Source organism: Ambystoma mexicanum, chromosome 3p (assembly GCF_040938575.1).
Source record: "Ambystoma mexicanum isolate Mex_15411 chromosome 3p, UKY_AmexF1_1, whole genome shotgun sequence".
NCBI classification, from domain to species: Eukaryota; Metazoa; Chordata; class Amphibia; order Caudata; family Ambystomatidae; genus Ambystoma; species Ambystoma mexicanum.
Genome location: NC_090925.1, coordinates 1,217,216,759 through 1,217,243,215, shown reverse-complemented (window position 1 = coordinate 1,217,243,215; position 26,457 = coordinate 1,217,216,759). Strand labels below are relative to the sequence as shown.

At 46.0% G+C, this 26,457-nt stretch overlaps 1 protein-coding gene across 2 annotated transcripts in view; it reads left to right on the top strand.

Annotated features, from left to right (window-relative positions):
* Nucleotides 1-26,457, top strand: part of ADAMTS2 (ADAM metallopeptidase with thrombospondin type 1 motif 2) — a 2,237,498-nt gene that overhangs the window by 500,447 nt on the left and 1,710,594 nt on the right. For both annotated transcript variants that reach the window (XM_069652661.1, XM_069652662.1), the window contains exon 3: nucleotides 11,095-11,248. In XM_069652661.1, coding sequence (XP_069508762.1) covers nucleotides 11,095-11,248 — 154 coding nt within the window. The remainder of the gene's footprint in view (nucleotides 1-11,094; nucleotides 11,249-26,457) is intronic.

The following is a 26,457-nucleotide window of genomic DNA, read 5'->3' as shown; positions in this document are numbered from 1 at the left end:
TACTTGGCCTCGGAGGACCTCCTTGACATCCGTCAAGGGAATTCTGATTTACTGACATACATCACCACTTTCAAACAGGTGGCTGCAGAGGCAGGTTGGCAGGAACAGGCTCAGTATGCCATATTTCGGCGAGGTTTAAGGGAGGAATTGAAGGACGAACTTGCCCGAATAGAAAGACCGGTGTCTTTCGCCGAACTTTTGACAGCTACCCTCCGAATTGACTTCAGGATGACGGAAAGACGTCAAGAAAAGAGGAAGATCAGGCTAAGCGTACCCCCTCCCGTGGAGACTCCTTCACCAGCATCTGTACCCTTCCAACGGACAACTAAAGACGAACCCATGCAGATTGGGACCACCAGAGCCCCACTGACACCGGAAGAAAGGAAACGGCGCAGGGAGGGTTCCTTGTGTATGTACTGTGGATCTTCATTACATTTATTAAGAGATTGTCCGGATGTACCACCCAGAAGATCGGGAAACGCTCGCCCTCGGTAAACATTGGGACGCATTACCGAGGGGCTGCTTTTAGTCCCTACGCACCACTTTCTGTATCCTCTACAGAAACATCTGAAGACTCCCGGTTGATGGTGCTCACAGTTTCTCTCAGAGTAGGCCCCAAAGAAGTAACCGCTTTAGCACTACTCGACTGTGGAGCAGCAGGAAACTTCATGGATACCCATTGGGCAGAACGACATGGAGTCAAGAGGATAGCCAAGAATGAAGATCAAAAGGTGGAAGGAGTTGATGGCGAACCTTTGAGCTCGGGTTTGATCACTCATACCACTAAAGCACTTACTTTATCCATCCAACAACACACCGAAAGTATCACATTCGATATCATCAGAGCTGCTCACTTCCCTCTTATCCTGGGTATCTGTTGGTTACGCAGACACAACCCCTGTATTGACTGGTCTAGAAACCTACTTAGCTTTCAGTCCTCACTATGTAAATCGGAATGTTTGCCAGAACCAAGATTCGAGACCGTCAAGACCACTAATAGCTGCGAAGTCAAAACGGTGCACTGTCTTCCCCACTACCTGAAGGAGTTCAATGAAGTGGCAACTGAAAAGATACCCGTAGAGCTCCCTCCTCACCGGCCTGAAGACTGTTGCATCGATCTCACCCCAGGTGCATTGGTACCCTTCGGTAGGATGTTTCCACTATCATTAGAAGAAAAACAATACCTCCGAAAGTACCTGGACAGCAACATGGAGAACGGGCTAATTAGGCCTTCCAAGTCCCCTGCAGGGGCATCACTGTTCTTCATCTCAAAAAAGGATTCTAAGGAGTTGAGGCCGTGTATAGACTATCGCGGCCTAAACAAGGTTACCATAAAGGACCGGTATCCTATGCCATTGATAACCGATATCCTACAAGCTGTACAGGGTGCTACCATCTTTACCAAACTCGACCTGAGGAATGCGTATCACTTACTCCGGGTGCAGAAAGGAGATGAATGGAAGACAGCATTCCGGACTCCTTTCGGACTTTTTGAATACCAGGTAATGCCGTTCGGATTGGTAAATGCGCCGTCGGTATTCCAACGATTTATGGACAGACTTTTCTCAGATCTCCTGTGCCAAACCACATTGGTTTATTTGGATGACATACTGATATACTCTCGTACTCCTGAAGACCATGTGGAACATGTTAGGGAAGTATTCAGAAGACTACAGAGAAACCAGTTGTCGGTTAAACTCACCAAATGTGTGTTTTCAGCCTCCTCCATTCCTTATTTAGGATACATTCTGTCAGACCACGGAATCTCCATGGATCCTAATAAGGTGTCTTCCATCCTTGAATGGCCCTCACCCACCTCAGTCAAAGAGATACAAAGATTCCTGGGGTTAGCAAACTTCTACCGAAGATTCATCCCAAATTTCTCTCAAAAGATATTACCTATCACCTCGCTCTTAAAGAAATCTGCAACTCCATTTAAATGGACAACGGAGGCAGAAGACAGCTTTGGTACTCTTAAAGAAGCCTTCTGTTCAGCACCCATTTTACAACAACCAAACCAACATCTACCCTTCATTCTAGAGACGGACGCTTCTTCAGCCGCAATAGGGGCTGTACTTCTTCAAGAAATCCAGGGTACAGAACATCCGGTGGCTTATTTCTCGAAGACCCTAACCTCCAGCCAAAAGAACTACTCGGTTATTGAGCGAGAACTTCTAGCCATGAAAGCGGCCTGTGTAGAATGGCGTCATCTACTTCAAGGAGGAAGGTTCCCGTTCACCATAAGGACTGATCATAGGAAATTACAGGTTCTCAAACAGTTCGAGTGTTACAATACTCGACAGGCCCGATGGGCTCATTTCTTCGCACAATTCGAATTCAGCATAACTTACATCCCGGGAAAAAATAACGTTGTAGCCGACTCTCTTTCCCGCCGGTGTGATTACCTGTCAGAGTCAGAGACGAATCTTGAACGGATGTTTCCCCAGTCCAGGACCATCGGAATAATCTCTAAATTCCTTCAGCAGGTACAGGAGGATTCTGGAGGTCGTTTTGAAATTGAAAAACACTCTAAAGATCTGGCCTATGAAATCAGGAACGGTCTTTACCTTGTAGGAGGAAAACTCTATCTACCCACTTCGGCTTTTCGTAAAACCGCACTTGTCTGGTGTCATGACTCTAAACTAGGAGGACACAGGGGTGTGGCTGGTACTCACGACTATCTTCAAAGACATTTCTATTGGCCTACAATGAGAAAGGATGTAGAGCAGTACGTTCAGTCATGCATCATCTGTCTGAGGAGTAAATCATCCCGAAAGAGACCAATTGGTCTACTGGAACCTAATGCTGTACCCAAGGGTCCCTGGAGCACAATTTCAACTGATTTCATAGTGGATTTACCTCCGTCTGAAGGATGCACCTGTGTCATGGTAGTAGTGGATTCATTTACCAAATTGGCTCACTTCTCCCCATTACCTGGCATCCCTACGGCAGCCAAGATGGCGGAAGTGTTTCTCCAAGACATATTCCGGTTACACGGTCTACCTAACAAGATTATTTCAGACCGGGGTAGTCAGTACACTTCCCAGTTCTGGAAAGCCCTGTGTAGCAGACTAGGTATTGAAAGAGCTCTCACCTCTGGATTTCATCCACAATCCAATGGGCAAACTGAACGTTTGAACGGAACCCTGGAGCAGTACTTAAGATGCTTTATCAACAGCCAACAAGACAACTGGTGCACACTACTCCCTCTAGCTGAATTCTCTTATAATAACTCCACACATGCAGCTCTGGGGTTCAGCCCTTTTTTTGGTACTTATGGTTTTCACCCTCGCTCTATTCTTCCTGTCTCAGGCCTTTCTACTAACGTACCTTCAGTAGATTCTTCACTCACCCTCCTTAGAGAGACACACAAGAAGGTAGAAGAAGGCCTTAAGTCAGCCCAAGCCCGATATTGCATTCAAGCCAATAAACATCGTAGACCTGTACCAGGATGGGATGTGGGTACCCATGTTATGCTCTCCACTAGATATTTACCTCGTTGGGTACATCCCTCCAAGTTATCTCCAAAATATCTAGGGCCATATGAGATCATACAGAAAATCAATCCTGTGGCTTTTCGCCTAAGACTACCAAATAACCTAAAAAGAGTACACCCTGTTTTCCATGCTTCCCAACTTAAGTCATTTCATGCTGATACATGGGCACGACAGGTTAGACAGACTCCTATTCCCCAGGGTTCCACTCGAGCTGAATATGAGGTTGCCCAACTCTGTGACTCCAGGTATCATAAGGGCAGGCTGGAATATTTGGTTAAGTGGAAAGGCTACCCTTCTTCGGAAAACTCTTGGGAACCCATCACACACATTAATGCTCCTGTCCTACTTCGCAAATACCATTTTTTCCATCCAGGGAAACCCGGAGGAGGAGAGTATAGGAGGGGGCATACTGTCATACCGCCGAGTTCTTGGCGTCTATGGAGCCGCTGGCGACGCGGAACCTAGCTTCGTCCGCTTCGGCCACGCCCCCTGTTTCCTGGCTTCCTTTTTCGGATTCTGATTGGCTAGACGCTCCGCGGCCCGGTGTTTTAACCAGCCACTTCCGGGTCACGGACGCGTTGCAACGCTTCCGGTTTCGTCCGTAGGCTGAGTTGCTTGCTGCCTGTGGCTTTCGTGCTGCTCTCTCGCTTGCTGCCGGTCGGGTCCTCGTACCCTGTCTGAACCTGTCTGTCATTCATTCCGCTGGATCTGTCTGCCTTTCCCTTTTTCTCTTGGTTCGTAATAATTCTCCTTTGCCCTCCTTCCATCTTACTTCCCCTCCCACCTTCCCATCTTCACTTACCGCATTTTTCCTTTTCCTGTCTGTTATTCTTCCCGCTCTTCCTTCACCTACCTTCAGTATTGCTTCTGTGACCTCCCGTGTACCAGACTCCGGCCTGTTCCCCTGGACTGCCTTTGCTTGCTGCCTCAGTACTTCCTCACTTAGCCTGTGTACCAGTTCCTCGGACATCTTAATGGACTGCCTGTGTTTCTGAATCTTCACTCCACGTGTTGTCTTCAGTCACTTCTACCAGATCTTACCTAGAGTACTCCGGGTTCCACGTTTACAAGACACCCAACGATTCTACAGGGGTTTTTTGTGCCTAAGGCTTTTTCCCCTCTAGGTCGATCCCGGGGGGTAGGCCCCCTGGTCTCCCTTCTTTGGGGAGCACGGTGGCTTCCTTCCGGGGTCGTCCCTATCTTCATAAAAAAAAGGTGTCTACTCGAAGAAAAGAAAAGAAGGGTTCTTGGAAGGAAGAAGAAGGTGAGGAGTCGGGGGAGGGGGAGATTTCAGAAGCTACACTTTCGGACGAAGATATCACCGACCCCGGTGACACCGAACGGCACTGTGTGATGTTTAGATTGCACTGATAGGACTCTCACCCACTATACAGATCTCTGAAATAATCTAACTGCGCTTAGTTCAGTACTCTACCAATCCCAGAAACCCACCACTACCTAACCCAACTAAATCCCATACCAGCAGACCGTTAACACCCTAAACCCCCCCACCCACCGAAAGTGCACCCTTAGGAAACATACCCTACCCACCTACAGAAAACAACACTGAGCCAGAGAACACCCCAGCGTATCCAGAGAAGGAAAACCGAGGTCACTGCGACCGCACAGCATAGAGGACCAACTACCATACCACACCTGTAGCTAGACTGGAAAATGGCCCGTACCAGAAAAGGACGCCAAGAAAGAGAACAAGATCGTGCAACAAGAGACGCAAACACACAACACCGTCAGAACCCACAAGAAACAACCCCACTGGAAGAAAACACGCCTAAAACAGCCACAACCGGAACAAAATCCACAAGAGAAAAATCTTTATACCTCACACCTTACCTCGCAACAACCACGGTACACCGACACCCCAACACGGAAACCTCGAAACACGCAAAGAATTTCCTGATACACGCGGAAAAAAGACGGGGGCACTCAACAAGAGAGTGGGAGAGCTCCGACCCCATTACCCTTACATTACAAGAACAGAGGGGCAACATCGATTTGCACTACATCCCGCACAATATGGCGAAGTACCAACAACCAGCAACGCCACCTCCCACCCAACAATCGGACCCAATGAAGAAACCACCGCTGATCATCATCCGAGTAGCATCACAGCAGAAACACCAAGACTAATCAGCCCTGTTATCAACTTACTAGACCGCTTCAATGAAAAAGCAGCTGTCGCTGTTCTTCATCCTACCGACATCAATGCTGAAACTCCACGAACAGACAATTACAAACTCGAGCAACAAATAACCTCAAAACAAAATCTCACCCAGAGAATCCACTGTAATCTAATAAATGCAAGGTCAATGTCCAAACACTCAACGGAAATATATGACCTCCTGTCAGAAGGAGGCATAGACATCCTATTCGTAAACGAAACATGGCTAGACGACAAATACAAGATCACCCTCAACAACTGCCTGCCTGAAGACTTCAAATGCATCCAAACAAACAGAAAATCCAAAAGAGGGGGGGGGACTAGCTATCATCCACAAGGAACAACTGGCCATCAAAATGGAAGATCCACTAAACATCGATAAATGCGAATCCCTAATACTACGACTTTCAGTAAACCCCAAAACCAACCTGAAATTCATACTGATATACAGACCACAAACCTACGATGCGACTTTCGTTGACGCTTTCACGGAAGCAATCACCACCCTAGCCATCAAGTACAATCATCTGATCATCCTCGGAGATTTCAACATCTGGTTCGACGAAGAAACCACAACCACACAAAAATCCTTAACCGCTCAACTAGCAACCATGAACCTACAACAACTAGTCAAAGGAGCAACCCACTCAGCAGGGCACACACTTGACGCAATCTTCGCCAACAAGGATCTCATCACCACGGCACCCCCAATTCAAATACTTTGGAGCGACCACCTCATTATTCCGTTCATAATCACAACGGCTGCTCTGACAAAAAAGCTACAAGAAAAGCAACCCATCATGATGAAAAGAAATTGGAGAACCATAAAAAACTCCAACCTAACCGAGCTCCTAGAACTCAGCAAACCACAAGAATCAACCGTGGAAGAAGCAGACCTAGACAAAAAAGTTGCCCTACTTCATACCTGGATTGCAACAACCCTTGACGACATCGCCAAAGAAAAGCCCTTCAGCCCATCATGCAAGAAAACTACAGCAAAATGGTTCACCCCACTACTCAAAGCCATGAAAAGGAAAAACCGAAAACTAGAATCGGAATGGAGGAACAACAACACCACTGCAAACAAATTGAAATTCCTATAACAGATCCGCGCATATAAAAAGGAAATACAAAAAGCGAAGAGGGAACATTACGACAACCGAGTCTTCAGAGCACCAAACGCTCAAAAAGAACTATTCAAAATCATAAACGAAATAAAAAACCCACCGGCCTGCAACAACACGCCAATCCCATCGGTGAAACTTTGCGAGGACCTCGGAGACCACTTCAAAAACAAAATAACCTCCATCCAACACACCATACAAAACAGACCAAGCGTTCACAGCTCAAACCCCACCGACACAGACGAGGAACACGCAAACAAGCTACGAAATTTCCCAGAAATATCAGTTGAGGCTTTCGTCAAACTGGTAAACCAAAGCAACAAATCAGGCTCTCCTGAAGACCCTTGCCCCCCGGACATATACAAAACAATTCTCAAAAAAGGAACCCCCATGGGATACCACAGAAACCTCCTCAACCTCTCAATCTCAACAGGTAAAGTACCGCAGGCCTTCAAATCGGCTTACATCAAGCCGCTACTCAAAGATACAACAGGAAACGTAGAGGACTTATCTAACTACAGACCCATCTCCAACATACCCTATATAGCCAAACTACTAGAAACAAATAACCCAAGAATTCATAGAAGAGCATTGCCTACTAGACTAGGCACAAGTTGGCTTCAGACCTATGAGAGGAACAGAATCGGCTCTCCTCTCAATATGGGACTACCTAAAAACAAACGCAGACTCAGACAACAGCACCGCCCTGATTCTCCTTCATCTGTCTGTAGCCTTCGACACTGTCAACCACGCCATCCTCATAAAGAGTGTAGAAGGACTAGGGATAACAGACACTGCCCTACTTTGAATCAAATCCTTCCTAACAAACAGAACAGAAACAATATGGATGAAACCTTGTAAATCCAAACCCAGAGTCTTCACGTGCGGAGTACCACAAGGATCATCCTTCTCCCCGCTTCTATTCAACATCTACATGTACCTATTAATCAAACTCATCAAAAAACATGGCCTCACATGCTACAACTACGCCGACGATACTCAAATAATCTTCAACATACAAGACACCCGAGACGAAAACATCACACTAGAGAATTGCCTTTGTGACATATTCAACTGGTTGAACCTCAACCATCTCAAAATCAACCCAGGCAAAACAGAGATAATGATTGTTTCAAAAAAGGGAGGAGACATCAACTATATCCCCTGGCCAAGAGAGCTCGGCACCACACCAGAACCATCATCAACTGTGAAAAACCTAGGGGTCCTGATGGATAACAACCTCACCCTGGAGCCACAAGTAAACTCGGTAATCAAGAAATGTTTCTTCCTCCTGCGAGGAGCAAAAAGAATCCTACCATTCCTGTCATTCGCCAACAAAACACTTACCATCATCGCTCTGATCATGTCCAGAGTAGACTATGCCAATAGCCTATACCTGGGCATGCCCGAACGACTTCTAAAAAAACTGCAACGCATACAAAATGCAGCAGCCAGACTCCTCCTCAAGCTACCCAGAAGAGAACACATCACACCCGCGCTAAAAATACTACACTGGCTACCACTGAAACAACAAATAAAGTTCAAGGCCATCTGCATCACACACAGAGCAATACACAAACAAGGCGCAGAATTCCTAAGCGACAAACTACGCCTACACCAACCGACAAGAACACTAAGATCAAGCACCGACATACGCCTGGAACCAAAACCCTACAACAGAAAAAAACTCAGAGGATCGTCTTTCTCTCACCAGGCACCCAAAACCTGGAATGACCTACCTACAAATATACAGAATACAACAAACCACCTAGCATTCAGGAAACTGCTCAAATCATGGCTCTTCAAAGCGTAACCACAACGGAGACGCACTAGAAAGCCCAGACATTAACACAATGACGAAAATAACTCCAACCTCGGCCACTCTCAAATTGGACAAACACTTGAGCCAAAGAACCAACCTTTTGACAGAGCATAAGACATCATGGAAAATAGCCACAAAGGAAGGCTGCAGAGACTGACCACATACCTAGACCCAGACGAAAGCCCCAAGTGACTCTCCCACTCGTACGTACCGGACGAACATACCCAGACCGGCAGACGCATCTAGATAGACGTTGGCCTGCGTCGCATCTGGATAGGTTTGATTGAAGGATAACATGCCCGTGCCCAGAAAAAACGTGAATGATAACATGTGCCACACGTAGAATTGCGAACACCGGCCTGCGTAGCGCTCAGATGGAGTTGTGAATGTTAGCTTGCCCACACCTGGAGGGGTCTCTAGACACTAGCCTGCGCCGCATCTGGATGGGGGTCTGAGGGTTGACATGACCACACCTGGATGGAGTCCTAAACATTGGCCTGCGCCGCGTCTAGATGGGAATGTGAAGGCCAACAGTTGTCACACTCAGACAGAACTATGAATGTTAGCATGGTAAAGGTCAGGTAACCCACTAACCAATATAAGCTCAAACTCTGCATACTTATCTCACTCAAAAAACACACAACCATCTCTCGCACAACAAGCCGCATGCACTTCACAACACTGCAACAACACATAAACCGGAACAACAGCACACGCGGACTGACTCCGATCCGATACCCGCACCAAAGCTCAGCACCCGGTGTATACTGAGTTGAAGCTGCCAACAGAACACCACTCCTCTCACTATCCTACTCCCTTCTTCGCCTTACTAACCCATCCCACCTTTATCGTTTACAGATCCGCCTGAGCGCCTGTGGACCAATTCCGTTGGTGACGGTGCGCGGTACAAATACCTTTAACATTTAACATTTAACATTTAATTATGGAGAAAACCTGTGTTCTGATTGCACCTTAACGATATAACTGAATCTGCGTGAAACCATTCAAAGCCTCCTGGCCATGGTACACCAGTACACAAGAACACAGTAAAACACTCCACCTCACTCCGTGCACTCTCCACAAGGTGGGAGGTGTCTTGTAGCTTCCAGGCTCACGGTTAACAGCAGTAGAAAGGGGCAAAAGACTTCAGCAGCCCCACCTAGTAACACACTTCAACTCACTCCGTGCTCGCTCCCCGAGGAGGGAGGTGTCTTGTAGCATCCATGCTCATGGTTCACAGCAGTAGAAAGGGGCAACAGACTTCAGCAGCTCCACGCAGTAACACACTCAAACTCACTCCGCAGAATCTCTGCATAGCTATAGGCCGCTGGGCCATATACACATTTCTTTTATTTCTTTTTCAGTATGAAGGGTTGCCTTACGTCTCTCTAAAGCCAAACTCCCGGACCAAGTATCTGTACGATGAAACTAGTTCGATTTTTCCATCCTACAGAAATCAAAGGCGTTCTCCTGCACGAAAACACATGCACTTAGTTTTCCCAATGTTTAGGACCAGATCGTGTGTCCTTGCAAACACACACAGCTCACCGACCATCCACTGCAGACCCACACATGTATGGTCGAACAATACAATGTTGTCCGCATAGGACAGCCAATGGCCATCGACACCATTGAGACATGGTGGAAAATGATTTGCTCTCTCAATTATATATGTGGGTTGAGGGTCTTGCAATTTAAATATGAGCAATTATATTTTGAAAACAGTTATTGGGTATTTAATATTAAGCAAGGAGCATTGCAGGTTGGGTTTTTGTGCTCCATAGTGTACCATATGTGGTCCCTGAAGGATGCTGCCAGCCTGCGGGCTGACAAATTCCATTTCACCTTTCATCAAGGAAACCATGTGTACAGTGTAATTAGACGATTAGATGAAGTAATGCATTTAGTATTTGATAAATATATCATGCTACTATTGTGATGGAACTGAACTGTAGCCATTGCTTTTGGCTGGTTTTAAGGTAAATGTTTTTTGTGAATGTTTGAAAGAGAGAGGGGCAGTGGAAGAGGTGTCCAGAGCTGAACTTAAAAAATGAAGAAAATAGTGGTGAGTGCATGCACTTTCGAAGGTGATGGCATTTCTTTAATTCCTATTTCGTATAATGAAGAATGGAGTCTCCTGGCACGTATAAAATAGTCTAGATTAGCCTAAATCACAAAAGCATGTCTGTCACAGGCTATCAAATAAAAATTCTGAATATTTCGAAAATGTTGCAACACCATTTAAATAAAATGCATCTTGAATGTGTATAGAACCTCCGTAGTTGGAAGCCGGTGCATTCATTTTGTCGATTCTAGTCGAACACTAAAGGCAGCAAACATTTGCCAGGGGTCCACGCTGCAGCCCAGCATGGCACATGGGAGGACTGTCGAGTATATTGCAACTGTGTCGACTCTGAAAGTCTGCTGCCGGTTGAGTAATCTGAACCTTCCAACTGTTCCTTGTGACTTTAGGCTGGCATGATTCGCACGGACAAGGATGAGTTCTTTATTGAACCACTGGAGAAAGAAAAGCAGGAAGAAGTGGAGCGTAGAATACACGTGGTGTATCGCAGATCAGCAATCAGAGCATCTTCTGTCGGCGATAACACTGAGGAACAGGACAAAAGTAAGATTCAGTACAGTACTAGAATTGATATGAATGCCTTTAGTACTGTTTACATATTGCTTTTCAACTGTTTCCCAATGATAGTAAAATTAATGTTCAAAGTAGATTTGTTAGTAAAATATTGCTTCCCTTGCGCTGAGTATTAGCATTTTTGTTTTACAAGAATGCACTATCCCAGACATTGCATATATTTCTTATTCCTCCACATTCTTTGTTGCAGTGGTAGTCAACCTGCAGCTCTCCACATCTTTCGGCCTATGACTCCCACAATACCTCTTCATTGACTATAATCCATGCAGGTAGGACTGATCGAGGTTGCAGGCCTAAACATCACGGTTGCCAATCCTTGTCTATTGAGGGACCCCCCTCGCTGCACCACCAGACGACAGGGATGCAGTTGATAGCCCCCCTCTCAGGACAGTGACAGGCCCCAGATTTGTGATACTGCAACATTTCCCTACATCTCTCACAAGGGGCCCTCAAATCCTCAGATAAGCCATGACTGAGCCTGGGCTTAGTGAACACAATTATTTACTAGTTGCCCCTATCCTATTGTGGTCGCCAAAATCAATAGTTCCCTCACTTTTGCAATGGTCTAGAATAAACATCTTTATTTTCAGATACCTTCAAATCAAGATACTTTGTTGCTATTCTATTTAAATTATGTTTTGGCACACTGTTCCTCTGCTAATGCATTTTATAATGTGATACAACTGTATTGACTGGGGTGTGATCTTCAGCCATACACAAGGACATCACAGTGGCCTGGGAAACCCTGTGCGAGAGTTCATGGAAACAGGTTCAGCCTTACCCAATGGTCTCTTGACTTGGAATATAGTGCTTAGGCATTAAGACAACTTAAACATCATACGTTTCTAGTAACTAAGCTGTATAGAAGGTGTGAGGGGTCACTATCACAGGACAGTGACCCATCCTCAAGTTATTGCCCATGGAAAGGCCACGAGCTATATGTTGGAGAAAGGTAATTCTGTTAAGCTATAATGACACCTATTGAGGTCTTCAGGCTATTAGTTCCTCAAGATGTGAAACTATTTATTTTATTTACTTATTGGATAATTATAAGGTGCTTATACAACAAGACAGTGTTTCAAAGTGCCACACGGCACAAGGGAAGGGAACAAGGGAGCAAATAAACAGTGAGACAGAAAAAGAATCACTAGAAACGGACAACTATCCTACTAGGCCTTGTGACATTTGGAGCGTGTAAGAGCAGTGAGAGAAAAGGAAAAAATGGAGGGGAGGGGTGCGGTGGGGGTAAGTGATACAAGGGTCCCCTAGGGGAGGAAGTGCCAGAGGTGCCCGTTGGGGAGGCAACAGGTAAGTGCATGGGCAGAGACATCCCAGGCGAAGATACAGGTCATGCAGGGCGGAGGCAAACCAACCTATAGGCGGGTGTGGGACCAGATGGCAGTGCAGGAGTTGTGCTGGGGCCGATTGGGCAGAAGGCCAGCAGTCTATTGGGCTCTTGAGGGACTAGCCCACCAATCTCAGCGACAGAGGGGATGGTTAGCCCAGGAGGGATAGAGTGAAGTAGAAGGAGAAGAGAAAGGTGTTGAGTTGTTTGGATAACATTAGGTGGTATGTTTCAAGATGGATAGAGAGAGAGAGAGAGAGAGAGAGGGAAGCTGTTCCATAGGAGGTAGTCAGCTGAGGAGAGAGATCTGCCCCCAGCTGTCTACTTGGAAAAGTGCTTGTTCCGCAGAGAGTTGGAGCCAGAATATCGAAGGGATCTGGAAGGAGAGGTTTTAGTAAGAGAGAGTAGCAGGTAGCATGGTCCGAGGCCCCAGACAGCTTTGTGGATGATGCAAAGGGTTTTGAATTTGATCCTTGCAGCAACCAGGAGCCAGTGGAGAGATTTTAGAGCTGGAGAGATACAGTCCCAGGGCTTGAGACCAAGGATAAGTCGTGCAGCGCTATTCTGGATTAGTTGAAGAGGACGGAGCAAAGAAAGCAGCAGGTTGAGGAAGAGGCTGTTGCAGTTATCAAGCCTGGAGAGGACCAGAACTCCCGAGACATTAAGCTTCTGGGGGAGGGTGAGGAATGGGAGAAGGCCTTCAAGGAGGTCAAGTTGAAATTGGGCCTTCTTGGCAAGGTCCAAGATGTCAGGAGTAAAGGAGAGAGAGGAGTCGAAGATGACCCCAAGGTTTTTGGCCTCACTGGACGGAGAGGAAGATGAGCCCATAGAGGACGGCCATATTGCAGGAGGGAAGTGGGGAAATGGTGTTCCGATAGGAAGGATCTCAGTTTACTGGCATCGAGAAAGAGATCATTGGAGGTGCACCAAGACTGAATAGCAGACAGACAGTCAGGGACGATAGAGGATGAAGACGAAGTGGGGAGCTTGCAGACAATAAAACTAAAACGCGGTTTTATTTTGGGGAAAAAAGTGAGTACACACAAGTAATTTGTAATGTTAATTTATTGAGCATGAAACTAGGAACAATACACCTTACTCATTTTGTGTTTATTACTGTTAACTAGTTTGAGGAATTGAGCTGCACATAACCTCTTCTTCTTTTACAAGCTGAAGAAATTTGCTTCTGTGCTGATGGCTAAGCTGCTCCAAAAGTCGTAATGTTTGAAATGAAGTCTGTACCAGAGCTTCTATATTGCATTCTGATAGGCTGTGAGGAAGTCTATAATGCAATCTATGTGCCTATTTGTTTTGTTTTTTAAAGTCTCTCTTATTTGATCAAAGCAAGAGAGTGATTTGTTTTGTGTTAGCAAGTGTGTGAACATCCCCTAATCGCCTGTGCAACTTTACGTTGAAAAGCACGCACCAAAGTACCATGTTCTTTTCTGATTTCCACAATTACAAAGAAAAACAAGACGCTCATTATACTCAGTATTGACTATCTGAAACCTTAATAACAGCTTCAGGAAACAACCGGCCGCATTCTTGTATTGCAAGAATTAGTGGCAGCACACTGTCAAGGTATTGGCAGATGCCATCTTGTCTTCCCTGACAAACAAATGCAGATGTCAATTAGCGCCTCTTCTCGAACTCAATGCAGCATGACTGACAGCAAGAAATGAAAGGGCAGAACATACACTGATCGACAGGCTCTGCGCTATGCAGCCTTGCAAACGAAACCATTAGCACACAACCACGAATTCCCTAATATCCATTTCAAGTGAAGTAGCACGCACACATGCACGCGCGCGCACACACACACACACACACACTAACACACAAAAAGCGTTATGCACACTTATGTAAAAACTGTCTGAAACCAAATAACATCGAGATATAATTTCCCAAATGTAGCTCGTCCACGTGAAATTCGGGGGAGGGGAAAGACATCAGCTCCTACTGGATACGAAGAAGTGGGTAATTTTGATTGATTGATTGTTTATTTGTATAGCGCCTATACACAATGTGTTTCAAAGTGCTTCAAGGAGGGAGGGAACATGGCAGAAAAACAAAACATTCTAAACATGTCCTTGAAACACATCAGAATGAAAAAACTATCACTCTTAACAGATAGTTAAGTGCATGGAAACAATAAGGGAGAGGCAGGGTAGGAAAAAAGGAGAACCATACTAGCAGTAGCATTACTATGCCTCATGATAATTGTTACTGTGCAAGAGTGACGAGAGGAAGGGGAAGGTGGGAGGGGGGTATAGGAGAGGAGTGGGTAAGGTTAGGGACAAACACGTGACTATCTAGAAAAGGTTGACGAGTGTTCAAGATATTACAGGGGGGAGAAGAGGGATAAAAACAAGAAAGGAAAAAGGGTAGACAGACAAGCTATTATCAATGGTCAATGGGACGGGTAATAAAAGTAAGAGCTGAGGGAAAAAGGAAGAGGGGGGAAGAAAGGCAGCAAAGACAGGCTGCTTCGGCTTACTATGCCTAACGGCAATTGGGGTAGTGCCTGAATTTGATAGAGGAGGAAGGGGTGAAGGAGAAAGCAGAGAACAGGAGGGGCAAGGAGTAAGGCAGGAAGTGATAGAGGGGGGGGGAGGAGATGAAAATGAGGGACAAGGAGTGAGGGGTGAGACAGGAAAATGTAAGGGGCAAGGGGGAGGTAGGTGGACACACAGGGGTGTCAGGAGATACCTGTAGACATGGACAGAATGTTAGTGGGGGCAGGGGGCGAGGATATGGACAACTGACGGGGTAGGGCGGACATGAAGACAATAGAGGGGGTGGTTGAGGGGTGACATGGACACTGGCAGAGGTGAGGGGGATAATGATGAATGGGGGTGGTGTAAGAGGGCACAAGACACAACTGGCGGGCTTAGGGGTACAAGAGGACAATGCAGGGGGTAAAGGGGCACAAGACAACTGGTGGGGTTTGGGATACATGAGGACAGAGGTGGGAGGTAAGGGGGACAACAATTCAGTCGAACAGAGAGCAAGAGGTGGGAGGGGGGTACTCTCAGTCAAGTAGGGGCAGGGAGGGTAGGTAGGTCAAATTCAGACCCAAGGAGGCAGGGAGGGGGGAATAACGTCCCACAGAGGGGAGGGAGGTGGATACATTCATTCACAATGGGGCAGGGAGAGGGGCCACTTAGACACACGGGGGGAGGAACTTTCAGACACACAGGGGTCAGGGAGGTGGGCAATTTAGTTATTGGAGGGGGAAAAAAAGGAGGACACACAGGGGGCACCAGAGGGGAGATGGTGGGGGGACGCAAGGACACCACACGGGCATCGAAGGGGGGGTGGGGGATAAAGGATGCCAGATGGGGAAGGGGTGCGCAAGGAAAACTGCAAGGGGCATCTTGGGGGAGGGGGACACAAGGAAACTGCACGGGGCATCAGAGGGCGGAGTGGGGCAGGGGGTGCCGGGACACCACACAGGGCAGAGGGGTGCAAGGAAAACCGCATGGGGCAATTTAAGGGGAGGAGGACACAAGGACACCAGACTGGGCATCAGGGGGGGAGGTGGACAAAGGGACACCAGACTGGGCATCAGAGGGGGGGAACAGGGACACTGAACAGGGCATCGGAGGGGCGTGGGGGGCGCAAGGACACTGAATGGGGCATCGGAGGGGGGAACACAACAGTCAACATGGTGCATAGGAGAGGGGGTGGGGGGTGCAAGGACACTGAACGGGGCATCAGTGGGGCATCAGTGGGGGGTGGGGGACACAGCAGACAACACGGGGCATCGGGGGGTGGAGGACACACCAGACTACACGGGGCATCGGAGGGGGGGTGGGTGGTGTGCAAGGACATTTAGCAGGACATCGGATGGGGGTGGGGCACAGGGGGGCACAAGGACACTGAACGGGGCATCGGAGGGTGCTGGGGGAGCAGGGTGGTGCAAGGACACTGAAAGGGGCATCAGAGGGGGGTGGGGGACACAGCAGACAACACAGGTCATCGGAGGGGGGCTGGGGGACACAGCAGACACATGGGGCATCTTAGGGGGGGTGACATTTCTTGAGGTGGTAATTGTGCCCACATGTTGTGCACATGTAAAGTGTCTTGCCAGTTTATTCTGTCAGTTGCTTTGACTTAAGAGGAGCCTTTTCAATTAACCTTTTCCCAAATTCAGAGCACAAATGGGAAATGCTTTTCTTACTGCACATAACATGTTGTCATTTTAGTGCTAGATATACCTCTCCCTGAGGATTTGCAGAATGAACACGCTTGATTACTGCATCATGTATAAACAGGCTTCTTAATCTGAGTTCCTGAATACTCTGAAAGGCAACTGGACCCCAAAAATGCAATCTTTTAAAATGCTTGGAAATTGCATATTCTAACAATGAAGCTTTTCACTGTGATAGTCCAGATAATCTAAATAACTGTTGTTGCATTTCTGGGGCATCCATCACCCTACTCCAGGGGAATCCGTGCAACATAATCCAACAGATCCATGATCTGGAAGGGCGAGTATTCCATTGCCAGCATCTATTGCAACCCATATGGCAGTGATCCTTTTGGTGCCTGTGCTTCATACGTTTTGCAGAGTAGGACGACAATAGTGTGTTTAGATCACACCTTCTCTCCTTCCTACAAGATCGGGCCATGTGACCAGACTCCTGACACTTATAGCATTGAAGAGGGGCTGGAACATAAGCCTTCACCCACCTTCCTCCAGATCTGCACCGCCACAAGAGACGCTCCCGGTGCTGAGAGTCTCAGTAGCTAGTTCCGCCCCCGGCAATGCATCAATGTTAGCATCCGCCGCCTGCTCCACGCGGCTCCTCTCCCCGCGCCTGTATGATGACATGCAAACGCATGCGCGTGCGCGGCCCCTGCTGCCGGCAACCTGAGCTCGGCACCACACCCCTAGCCGGATCCACCCTCTGCCCTGGAAGCGCTTCCTTCATTGGTCCTGAAAAAGCACAATGATGACTAAGAAAACATCAGAGGAAAGGGACCCTGCGGAAGAATGCGAGGGGCATGTTCCGGCAAGCAGCAGGAACAACCAAAGGCAGGTATCAGTACACTCATCATTGCCAACAAAACATACAAACTTGGCAAAGGTTGCCTTTCCATAGCAGGCCACTGAGGCCACTAATACGCATAGGACTGAAACGGGCCACAGTGTAAAACTGAAACGACCAATATCAACCCACACTGTGGAAAAACATTGGCTCAAGGAGCCACAACATCACAGTGCAGGGATTACATGCAGCAGTAGCCTACACAATCCTGAATGGTTGAGAGTGTGGGTGCCCCATATAGAACAAGCAGGCTGCCATTATGGCCACCAAAGATTCAAGAATATTAGTACATCATAGAATGAACCTGCAATGACCAACCCAAGGAGTGCACTAGCACAGTAAAACAGCACATCTATACACACTGTCACCGTGCAACAATAAGAGAATAGGGGGGGGGAGTCGAATCTGCACAGCAAGCTCAAAGCTCCCAGCCGAAACACAAACACCAATACCTTTCTTTTTCTTGAGGTATAGCTCTAAAACAAGACCCTCGCCCAGACCCTCACACCAGAGAGACCGTGAATAATGAGAACACGCCATTGTTGCTGCTGCACCAGACAAAAATTGCTCCAGCCAAACAATTCTGAAGCCTACTGTACGTATATTTCACACCACCTCTACATAGGCCACAGGCACGGCCAAGCATCCATGCACTGTAGAATGCTGCTATGGATACGCTCTTCCGGTCTAGCATCTCATATAGCCGTCCAGTTGCTATCACCTCTTCCGACTACCAACGGAAAGGAACTCGGTATAGCTGGCCATACATCGACTCAACAATAGCCCTCTATTGCAAACCACCGACAGCACCCACCCACGTGCCTGACCTTTTTGGGCTGCTTAGTCGAGCCTAGCCAGCCACCTAAGTCCTAGTCCAGCGAAAATGCACGCACGCATCTTCTAATCTAAAACTCTTAGAACCTCGAACACATTGACCACGATCACTGAGGGCGTTCCAACTACAAAGCGCATTGAGGCCATACAAATGGGGAAAGATCGCTATATAAATAACAAAATACAAAACAATACAAAAGGACTATGTCTATCACTTCCCATAAACTGCAGTTCCCGCAACCACCCTCTTTTAAATGAGAATTCTGGGGCAAAGAGATGAAAATAGTTTTGGGCGGGAACAAATGGCACACTGGATTGCGAATCCTGACACCCTAGGCACGTAACATGATTTAAGACTAGGAACAACCTCGATCTGGTATAGCACAGCTGCATGAGGCCCAGGCAGCGGGTGCCATAAACACTGCTCCAAGTACCAGGCTTCCTGGTATCCAGAATATCAGACTGGATCCTGAGAACCTCCTGAAAATAGAAAATACAGCAATCAAAATGATTTCTCAGCGTTTATATGAAAAGGCTGGCTATAACATATCTCTATATAACACATAGAAAGACTTACAAACAGAAGCGGGGGCTTGCCCATATAAAGACTAGCACCCAGTCTCCAGCGCAGTGTCTGAATCAGGGGAAGCAGGCACATAGCATTAAGTGTTGATGATCACATGCGTTATGCCCAGGACAGGATGGTGAGGTATATTGTTTTTGTAAAACTTAATAGACAAGAACAGTTGCCTGTTTCCAGGCCATGACTCACTTTCGTAGAGAAGCTCTGGGACAAGGACGAGGAATTAAGTGGTAATGAATTCAAGCTCTGTCATTGGCAAAAGGAAAATGCATGGTTTTGGCATTTAGTCCTATTGCAGACGGGGATTAATGCAGCCTAATCTTGCTGGTCGGTGAAAATAAAGATCACAAGATAATTAACCTCGCAACACTACATTATTTGGAACCACGTACACCAAGTTTGAACACCAGAACAATTTAGTGTCACAGCGTAAAAGATGATACTGAAGTAGTACATTAATTGTATCGATGGGAGGAGATCCCTTGAATATTAAAAAGAAGAGGTGAAAGAAAAGATCCTTGCATGATTCTAAAAGTCACTTTTCAATGATACTATTGAATAAAGGACTCATGTACAAACTGACCTTAAACATGTGAGTTGAGATGATGCTTCAAAGGCACATTATTTAAAAATGTCTACCTTCCTTGTTGAATCTTTACAGCATTGTGCTTGGGCTAAAGGTGCAAAGTACGAATATACAGGCTATGTCATCACTGTCCACATTTGGATCTCTGACACTGGTCCCTTGATTAAAGGTTGATTGTGGATTGCAGTTTTTTATTTCACCACTTTCTCCGTTTGCATACATTTTCTGTCATAAACACGGAGCTATGTCAATAAAATCCTGCAATGGGACTGAACGTGGTGGTGTGTCGTGAATTCCCCTTGGATCATAAATCTTTTGGGTAAAATAAGATTTTCTGGCATTACAGACCATGCTTTTATAGGTTTTGTTTGCTTTAAAACAGTCCTCTTCATTCACTGGGCATTAGGGATGCCTGCATTCTTCACTTGTTTCTGTTTTTTTCATCCTTGGATTTTTCTGAATCTTCTGTTAACCATTTGTGGATATGTGCATTTCTAAGAGCTTTAAATATTGTAAAGGGCTGCAATTAACAAGCCCTTATGTGATCCATTCACTGAAGCTATCAAGGGGCAACGTGGCTGCTGTTGTTTTTTGGGATCAGTGGCATCAATTGAGTTAAAAGATTAAGGATAATCTAAAGGGGAAGCTTTTCTATAGCAAAGTGCTTGGTCCAGCTCCCGGAAATAAGGTAAAAAGATATCAGGGTGATTCTCAGTAGTGCTGAATATCAATGCCAGAGAATGCCCTTTAAAACAGGAACTATTTACTTTCTGATATTTTAAAAAACCCATATCGTTTTTTTAAGGTGGTGCTTCTGAGCAGGCATTTCAGTCAAACAATATTGTCAAAGTTGCACGATCTGTAGTTCACTTGCTGAGAAGGCCGGCAAAGGTTTCCATAAAGATACAACTGGCGGGTGGAGGTCAATAAACCGCCAGAATGTTTTGCGCAGAAATTGAACAGTAAAGACGCAGAAGTTCTCTTTTGTTACTGGCCTCTAAAGGGATAGCACACACCATTAGGTTTGTGCTGTCTATCGCTGCTCTCACACCTGCAGATACTTTAGTACAATTTGACATTAACTTAGAACTAAATCACCTAAAATGGGGGACCAATACTCTGTATTCCAGGATTGTGAAATAAATAATAGATCCAGGATAAGTATGATAAGGAATGCACTTTCCTAAAAACACATCTGGATTGATGATCTTAGTTTAGCTAGGCAACATTGTAAGGAAACCATCAAGATAAAAACAATCCAGACCATTGAGGCAGCATACTGGGCCAAAGCCATAGAGGCGATAGCAAACAAAAACCAGGCCAAGTTCTGGAGGTTGAGGTTCCCAATGCCAGGAAATGAGAGGAGGGTGTGGAGGTGGGGGGGTATAACAGGGGATATGTGGTATGAGCACTTTAGCTAGTTACATAAGGATACAAGAGTTGCCCATGAGGAGACACCGGTATAAGTGATAATAGTGTAAACTGTGGAGATGTGGTTGTCTTTACTTTGGCAGAAGCAGAACAAGTGGTTTGGGTTGAGTACATCAAAAACATTTGGTTTAATCTGATTTGTATTTGTTCTCTCACTCGAATGGGCCGCAAATACATGCAGGGGGCGACCTCCGGCAGCCTCCCCTCGACCACCCCTTATATTTAGATTCACGAGTCCTCCACCGCAGATATATTTGTGGCCAATTTTGTTAAAAAAACTGGGACCAATTCGGATTCGACCAAATGTACAGCGCAGTAATCTGCTATTCCTGAACAAGACATTGCTGCACAAAATAACAATAAGGCCCCAGGCCGCAATCAAATATTAATTGATCTCTTTAAAAACGAGAAGGTTATGTGGGTCCCGTATTTCACAAGACTCTGCAATGTTGTAACATCGGAAAGAACTGTTCTCAAATCATGTATGAGAACCCAGGTTGTCCCATTGTAAAAGAAAGGGGGACATGAGTGTCTGGCTAATTACCACCCCATTTCTATGTTAGAAAAATATTTGCCAGAGCTGTTTTGGGGAGGCTAAAGATCTGGATGGTAAGTAACGCCCTTGCACATCATTAACAAGCTGGCTTTAGGCCCAAGATAAGCACAGTGGACCAATGTTTCAGATTTTGTTTGCCTGTATTTAAATATGTTATACTAAGGAAAATCAACCAGTATGTGCTCTTTATAGCTCTAAGACCTGCCTTCGACTGTGTCCCATGTGTACATCTGTGGTCCTGCTTGCAAGACCAGGGTATTCTACTAGACTTACTGGCTGCAATCAAGTTGTTATAGACTAACAACAAGGCGGTAGTCAGCTGGGGCACAGGTGGCAAAGTCAGGGCCTCCTTTAGGGTAAAAAAAGGAGTACGTCAACTCATGTCCATCCCCACAGATGCTCCAACACTGGCAGGTGAGAAATATCCTGTGCTCCTTTTTGCAGGCAACGCTGTCTTGCTATCACTCACTGCCAGGGGCATAAGGGTACAAATCCAGCTCTTCAAAGAATTCTGTGATAAGAGGCCTTGGAATCAACACTGGCAAAATGAAATCAATGGTGTTTAGCTCAAAGAAGCAGAGGCCGCTTAACATTACAATTGACTCCCTGGAGATCAAACAAGTTGGTACATTCGACTACCTAGGACTAAGGTTCTCAAGAACTGATGGAGGGGTTAGACAGTGGGAGAAGCGGGCATCTCTCTTTCAAGCTATGAAAGGACTATAGCTGGGTAACTAACAAGAGGGGAAATGTAGCCCTAAACCAGGGACTAATAGCATATCAAATGCAAGCTAGGCAAACAAATCTCTAAACTGCAGATGTTTGGGGTTTAATAAATTTCAAAAATGTGTTCACCATTGAAAATGGGTTTCTTAAAAGACTTCTCGCCCTCCCAAGTAGTACATATACAGTGCTAAACCATGAGGAGCTGGTCCGTGTATATTTGAACTATATGGTGGCAGCCCAACCATTGATGTATTGGCTTAAATTATGGTTGGTGCCAGAACTGAGGAACTACAGGGAGGGTTTGTCTGATGTAATGAAACACAGAAGGAGGTGGGTCTTTACCGTAAAAAGTCTGGGGTATGATGAGATCGGGACAAACCCGATGAGAATTACACCAGGTTTTAAGGTGGAGATCATGATTAAATATCAGGATATGTGCAATCGAGACATACAAGGGAAGATTCTTGCATAGCCCTCCCTGATATTGTATAGGGAAGTGAAGCCATTGTCTGGTTTTGAGCACTATTTGGACAAAATAAGCACCTGAATAAATGCTTGGGCATTCCCTAATAACTTGCTGGACAAAGTTTGCAGGTAGCATTGATAGGCACCCCATTTTATCCCAGATATGTAAACTGGGGTCTGCCTGGCCATTTGTCAGAGTTTATAGACCAAATAATTGGTTGTGTGAAAAGTGAGTGTAGGGCACACAGGAGGAATGCAGGGAGAGGTAAAGGATACTATCACTACTTGTAAGGGGGCCGACATCATGGCCTCCTCATAAGGGTATAATCGTTGAGGTGGTGGCATGATGGTGCTATCTAGGTGTAAGAAATGAGAGTCCAACTAGGATGAAAGCACTCAATGCACCTGGTTTACTTCGCTGTTAAGGCAATTTGAGCAGCACGCTATGCCCAACATGTAACAAGGATATTGGCTGTGAGGTTTCCTGTACCCACCCAACCCAAAAGTTTCCTTCTACATGTAAATGCAGAAGAAAAGAACACAACTCATTCATTATATTGAGGGAGCCAAGAATGGTGTGTTCATAACCCTTCAGGTAACTTAGTTGTGTGTGGTATGCAAGGAGACTCTTGGTGCTGTGATTCTCTTTGCACATCCAATGACCAAAAGTAGTCGTCATATTGCAAAGTCATAGCAGGTGCAACAGGTTCACGCAGAAGGGTATGTATGAAAAGGGGAATATTAAGAAAGACCAGGAACCTTGACTCATTCCTGTGGACCTTTTTGAAGACAATTAAAGACTGCAAGTATCACATTCAATATTTATCTGACCTTTGGTAAATCATTTTTGTTTACTGTGCTCACTGGGGGTCATTACGAGTTAGGAGGTAGCCATGCCGCTATTAGGGCTACTTCCCTCATTTAAGGAACCTGGGTCCGGGTTCCTTAAATGAGGAATTACCGGGCCATTCCAACCTTGGAGGGCCTGGTAATTCCTCATTCAAGGAACCCGGACCCGGTACATCCCCATTCCCTTTCGAGCCCCCATAGGGCTCAATGGGAATGGGGAGCATGCTAACAACGGGCCCGTAATAAAGGGCCCGTTGTTAGCATGCTGGTCTCCTCGCGGGACCCGCTAAGGACGCCTGGTTTTACCAGATGGCCTTAGCGGGTCCCGCGAGGAGACCTTGGGCCTCATTACACGGATGGCGGAGAACCATGGCGCTATTAGCGCCATGGTTCATGCCGGTAAAATACCGGCACCGCCTTGGCGGAAAGGGGAATTACCGCCCCATCCCAAGGTTGGCGGGGCGGTAATTCCCCCTTCCACCATTGCCCTTCCCCATTCCCATTTTTGCCCCATAGGGCTCAATGGGAATGAGGAAGGCGCTAATTACGCTACCGCAAATTGCGGTACCGTAATTAGCTCCCTGGGTCCCTTTGCGGGTTGGTTTTTAACGCCTGCAAAAAGCAGGCGTTAAATCCCCCAACCCGCAAAGTGACCTCGTAGTAAGGCGGTAAGGATTTACCGGTACCGGTATTCTACCGGTACCGGTAAATCCTTACCGCCATCCGTGTAATGAGGCCCCTTGTAATAGGGCAGTAAGGGGTTGACGGCTCCGGCACATTTACCGGCGCCGTTACCTCCTTACCGCCAAACTCGTAATGACCCCCACTGTCTTTGTCAATGGGCCTCATTACACGGTAGGCGGTATGGGTTTACCGGTACCGGTAAACCCTTACCGCCTTACTATGAGGTCCCTTTGCGGGTGTAGACCAGCCGTTAAAGTTGGGACCCGCAAAGGGACCTTGGTGCTAATTACGGTACCGCAATTTGCGGTACCGTAATTAGCTCCTTCCCCATTCCCATTGAGCCCTATGGGGCAAAAATGGGGATGGGGAAGGGCCATGGAGAAAGGGGGAATTACTGCCCGCCAACCTTGGAATAGGGTGGTAATTACCCTTTTCTCCATGGTGGTACCGGTATGGTACCGGTGGCAACCATGGTGCTAATAGCACCATGGTTTACCGCCTACCGTGTAATGAGGCCCAATGTATCAACCTTGTGAGAAAGTGTAATATTAAAATCTCTAGCAATTATGAAATGGCTGTGTTAAGAGGCTAACTCGTCTTTTAATTTTATATAGGACTTGGGCTTTTCTAAGTGGTGCCCATAAAACCCAGTTATTTTAACATGTTGAGCATCAATTATTATATTAGCTATGCATGCTCAGTCTGTTGTTGCTGGGCAGTTCTCCTTCCTTAAAGGCCGATGATTTATATTATCTATTTTGTTACTTGCATTTGGGTTTAGATTGCATGAACCTAGCTAGGAAGCAATGAAGTGCTGTGGCAAATTGGAACTCTAAACATTGTTACCAATCCTGTGGGGTCATATAAAGTTTTTCCATTTCACTGTGGCTAATAAATGTATTTTATTTTGTTTTTATTTCATTTGTTTCTTATATGCAGCCGCCAGATCGTACAAGTGCTTCAAGGCACCAAAGATATCTGCTCACAGTCAGGATATAAAAGCATATACAGACCATTGACATTTAATTAGGGTTAGTATGCAAATATCTAGAGGCACAAAAGAGCATGTTCTAGAATTGCTAAGGAAATATAGAGACAGAGAGTGGTGAATGTGGGAAGGGTGAGGGACAATGAATGGGGGGCAGAATTGGAATGAAAGTAAGTGCAGATTACGGAAGAGGTAAGTGTGCTTTGCCGTCCGAAAGTTCTAATCAGGTAAGTGATAATGTTCTAAAAGGGAGATGGAAGGAGATAGACAATGGATGGTGGAGAACGGGTAACCTAGGTGAAGGCTGGGTAGTAGTGAGGGGTGTCTGAGGTGTCTAAGTGCTTATATAATTAATAAAAAGAGGGTGTCCTGATGAAGGAGGGAATTAAGTCATGCAGGTGAAGTATTAGGTATATTAAGGTTGAGGCAGGGGGTATTAGAATTGAACGTTGACAGTGTGCAAGAATTTGGATAGTTTTGGAAGGTGTTGAATTTTGGTTCTTGTGGGCTGCAGTCTGGTAGTTTGTTACATATGATGGGGACAATGGAAGAGAAAGATGTGTGTTTCTTGAGCCGAAATTTGAGAGATGTTAGGTTATTCTTATTTGATGACTGTATCTGCACGGGTTGGAGCGCTTAAGGAATGATTGTAGGCGTAACGGGCTAGAAGATTGGATGGTCTTGTGAGTATTGTTTAGGTTTAGGATTTTGAGTTCTGTTTTAGTTTTGATGGGTAACCAGATGAGTGTCTTTAGATTGGGGTGATATGGTCATAAAGCTTGACATTTAGTATGCATCTTGTAGTTCTATTTTGTATAATTTGGAGTGATTGTAGGTTTTCTGAGGACAGTCCTATGTAGAGAGAATGAGAGTACTCTGGTTTGGAGAGTATCAGGGCATTGGTGATGATTATCTTTTGGTGAGGTTCCAAGTAGGAAGTATCTTTCTGAGGATGTGAGGGATGTAGGTTTTCTTTTTCTGGTGAAGTCTTTTATATGTGGTTTAAGAGATAGGCCAGTGTCTATTATATAATATAATCATTATATGAAAACTCGTGATACCACCATGTAGTAGTTAA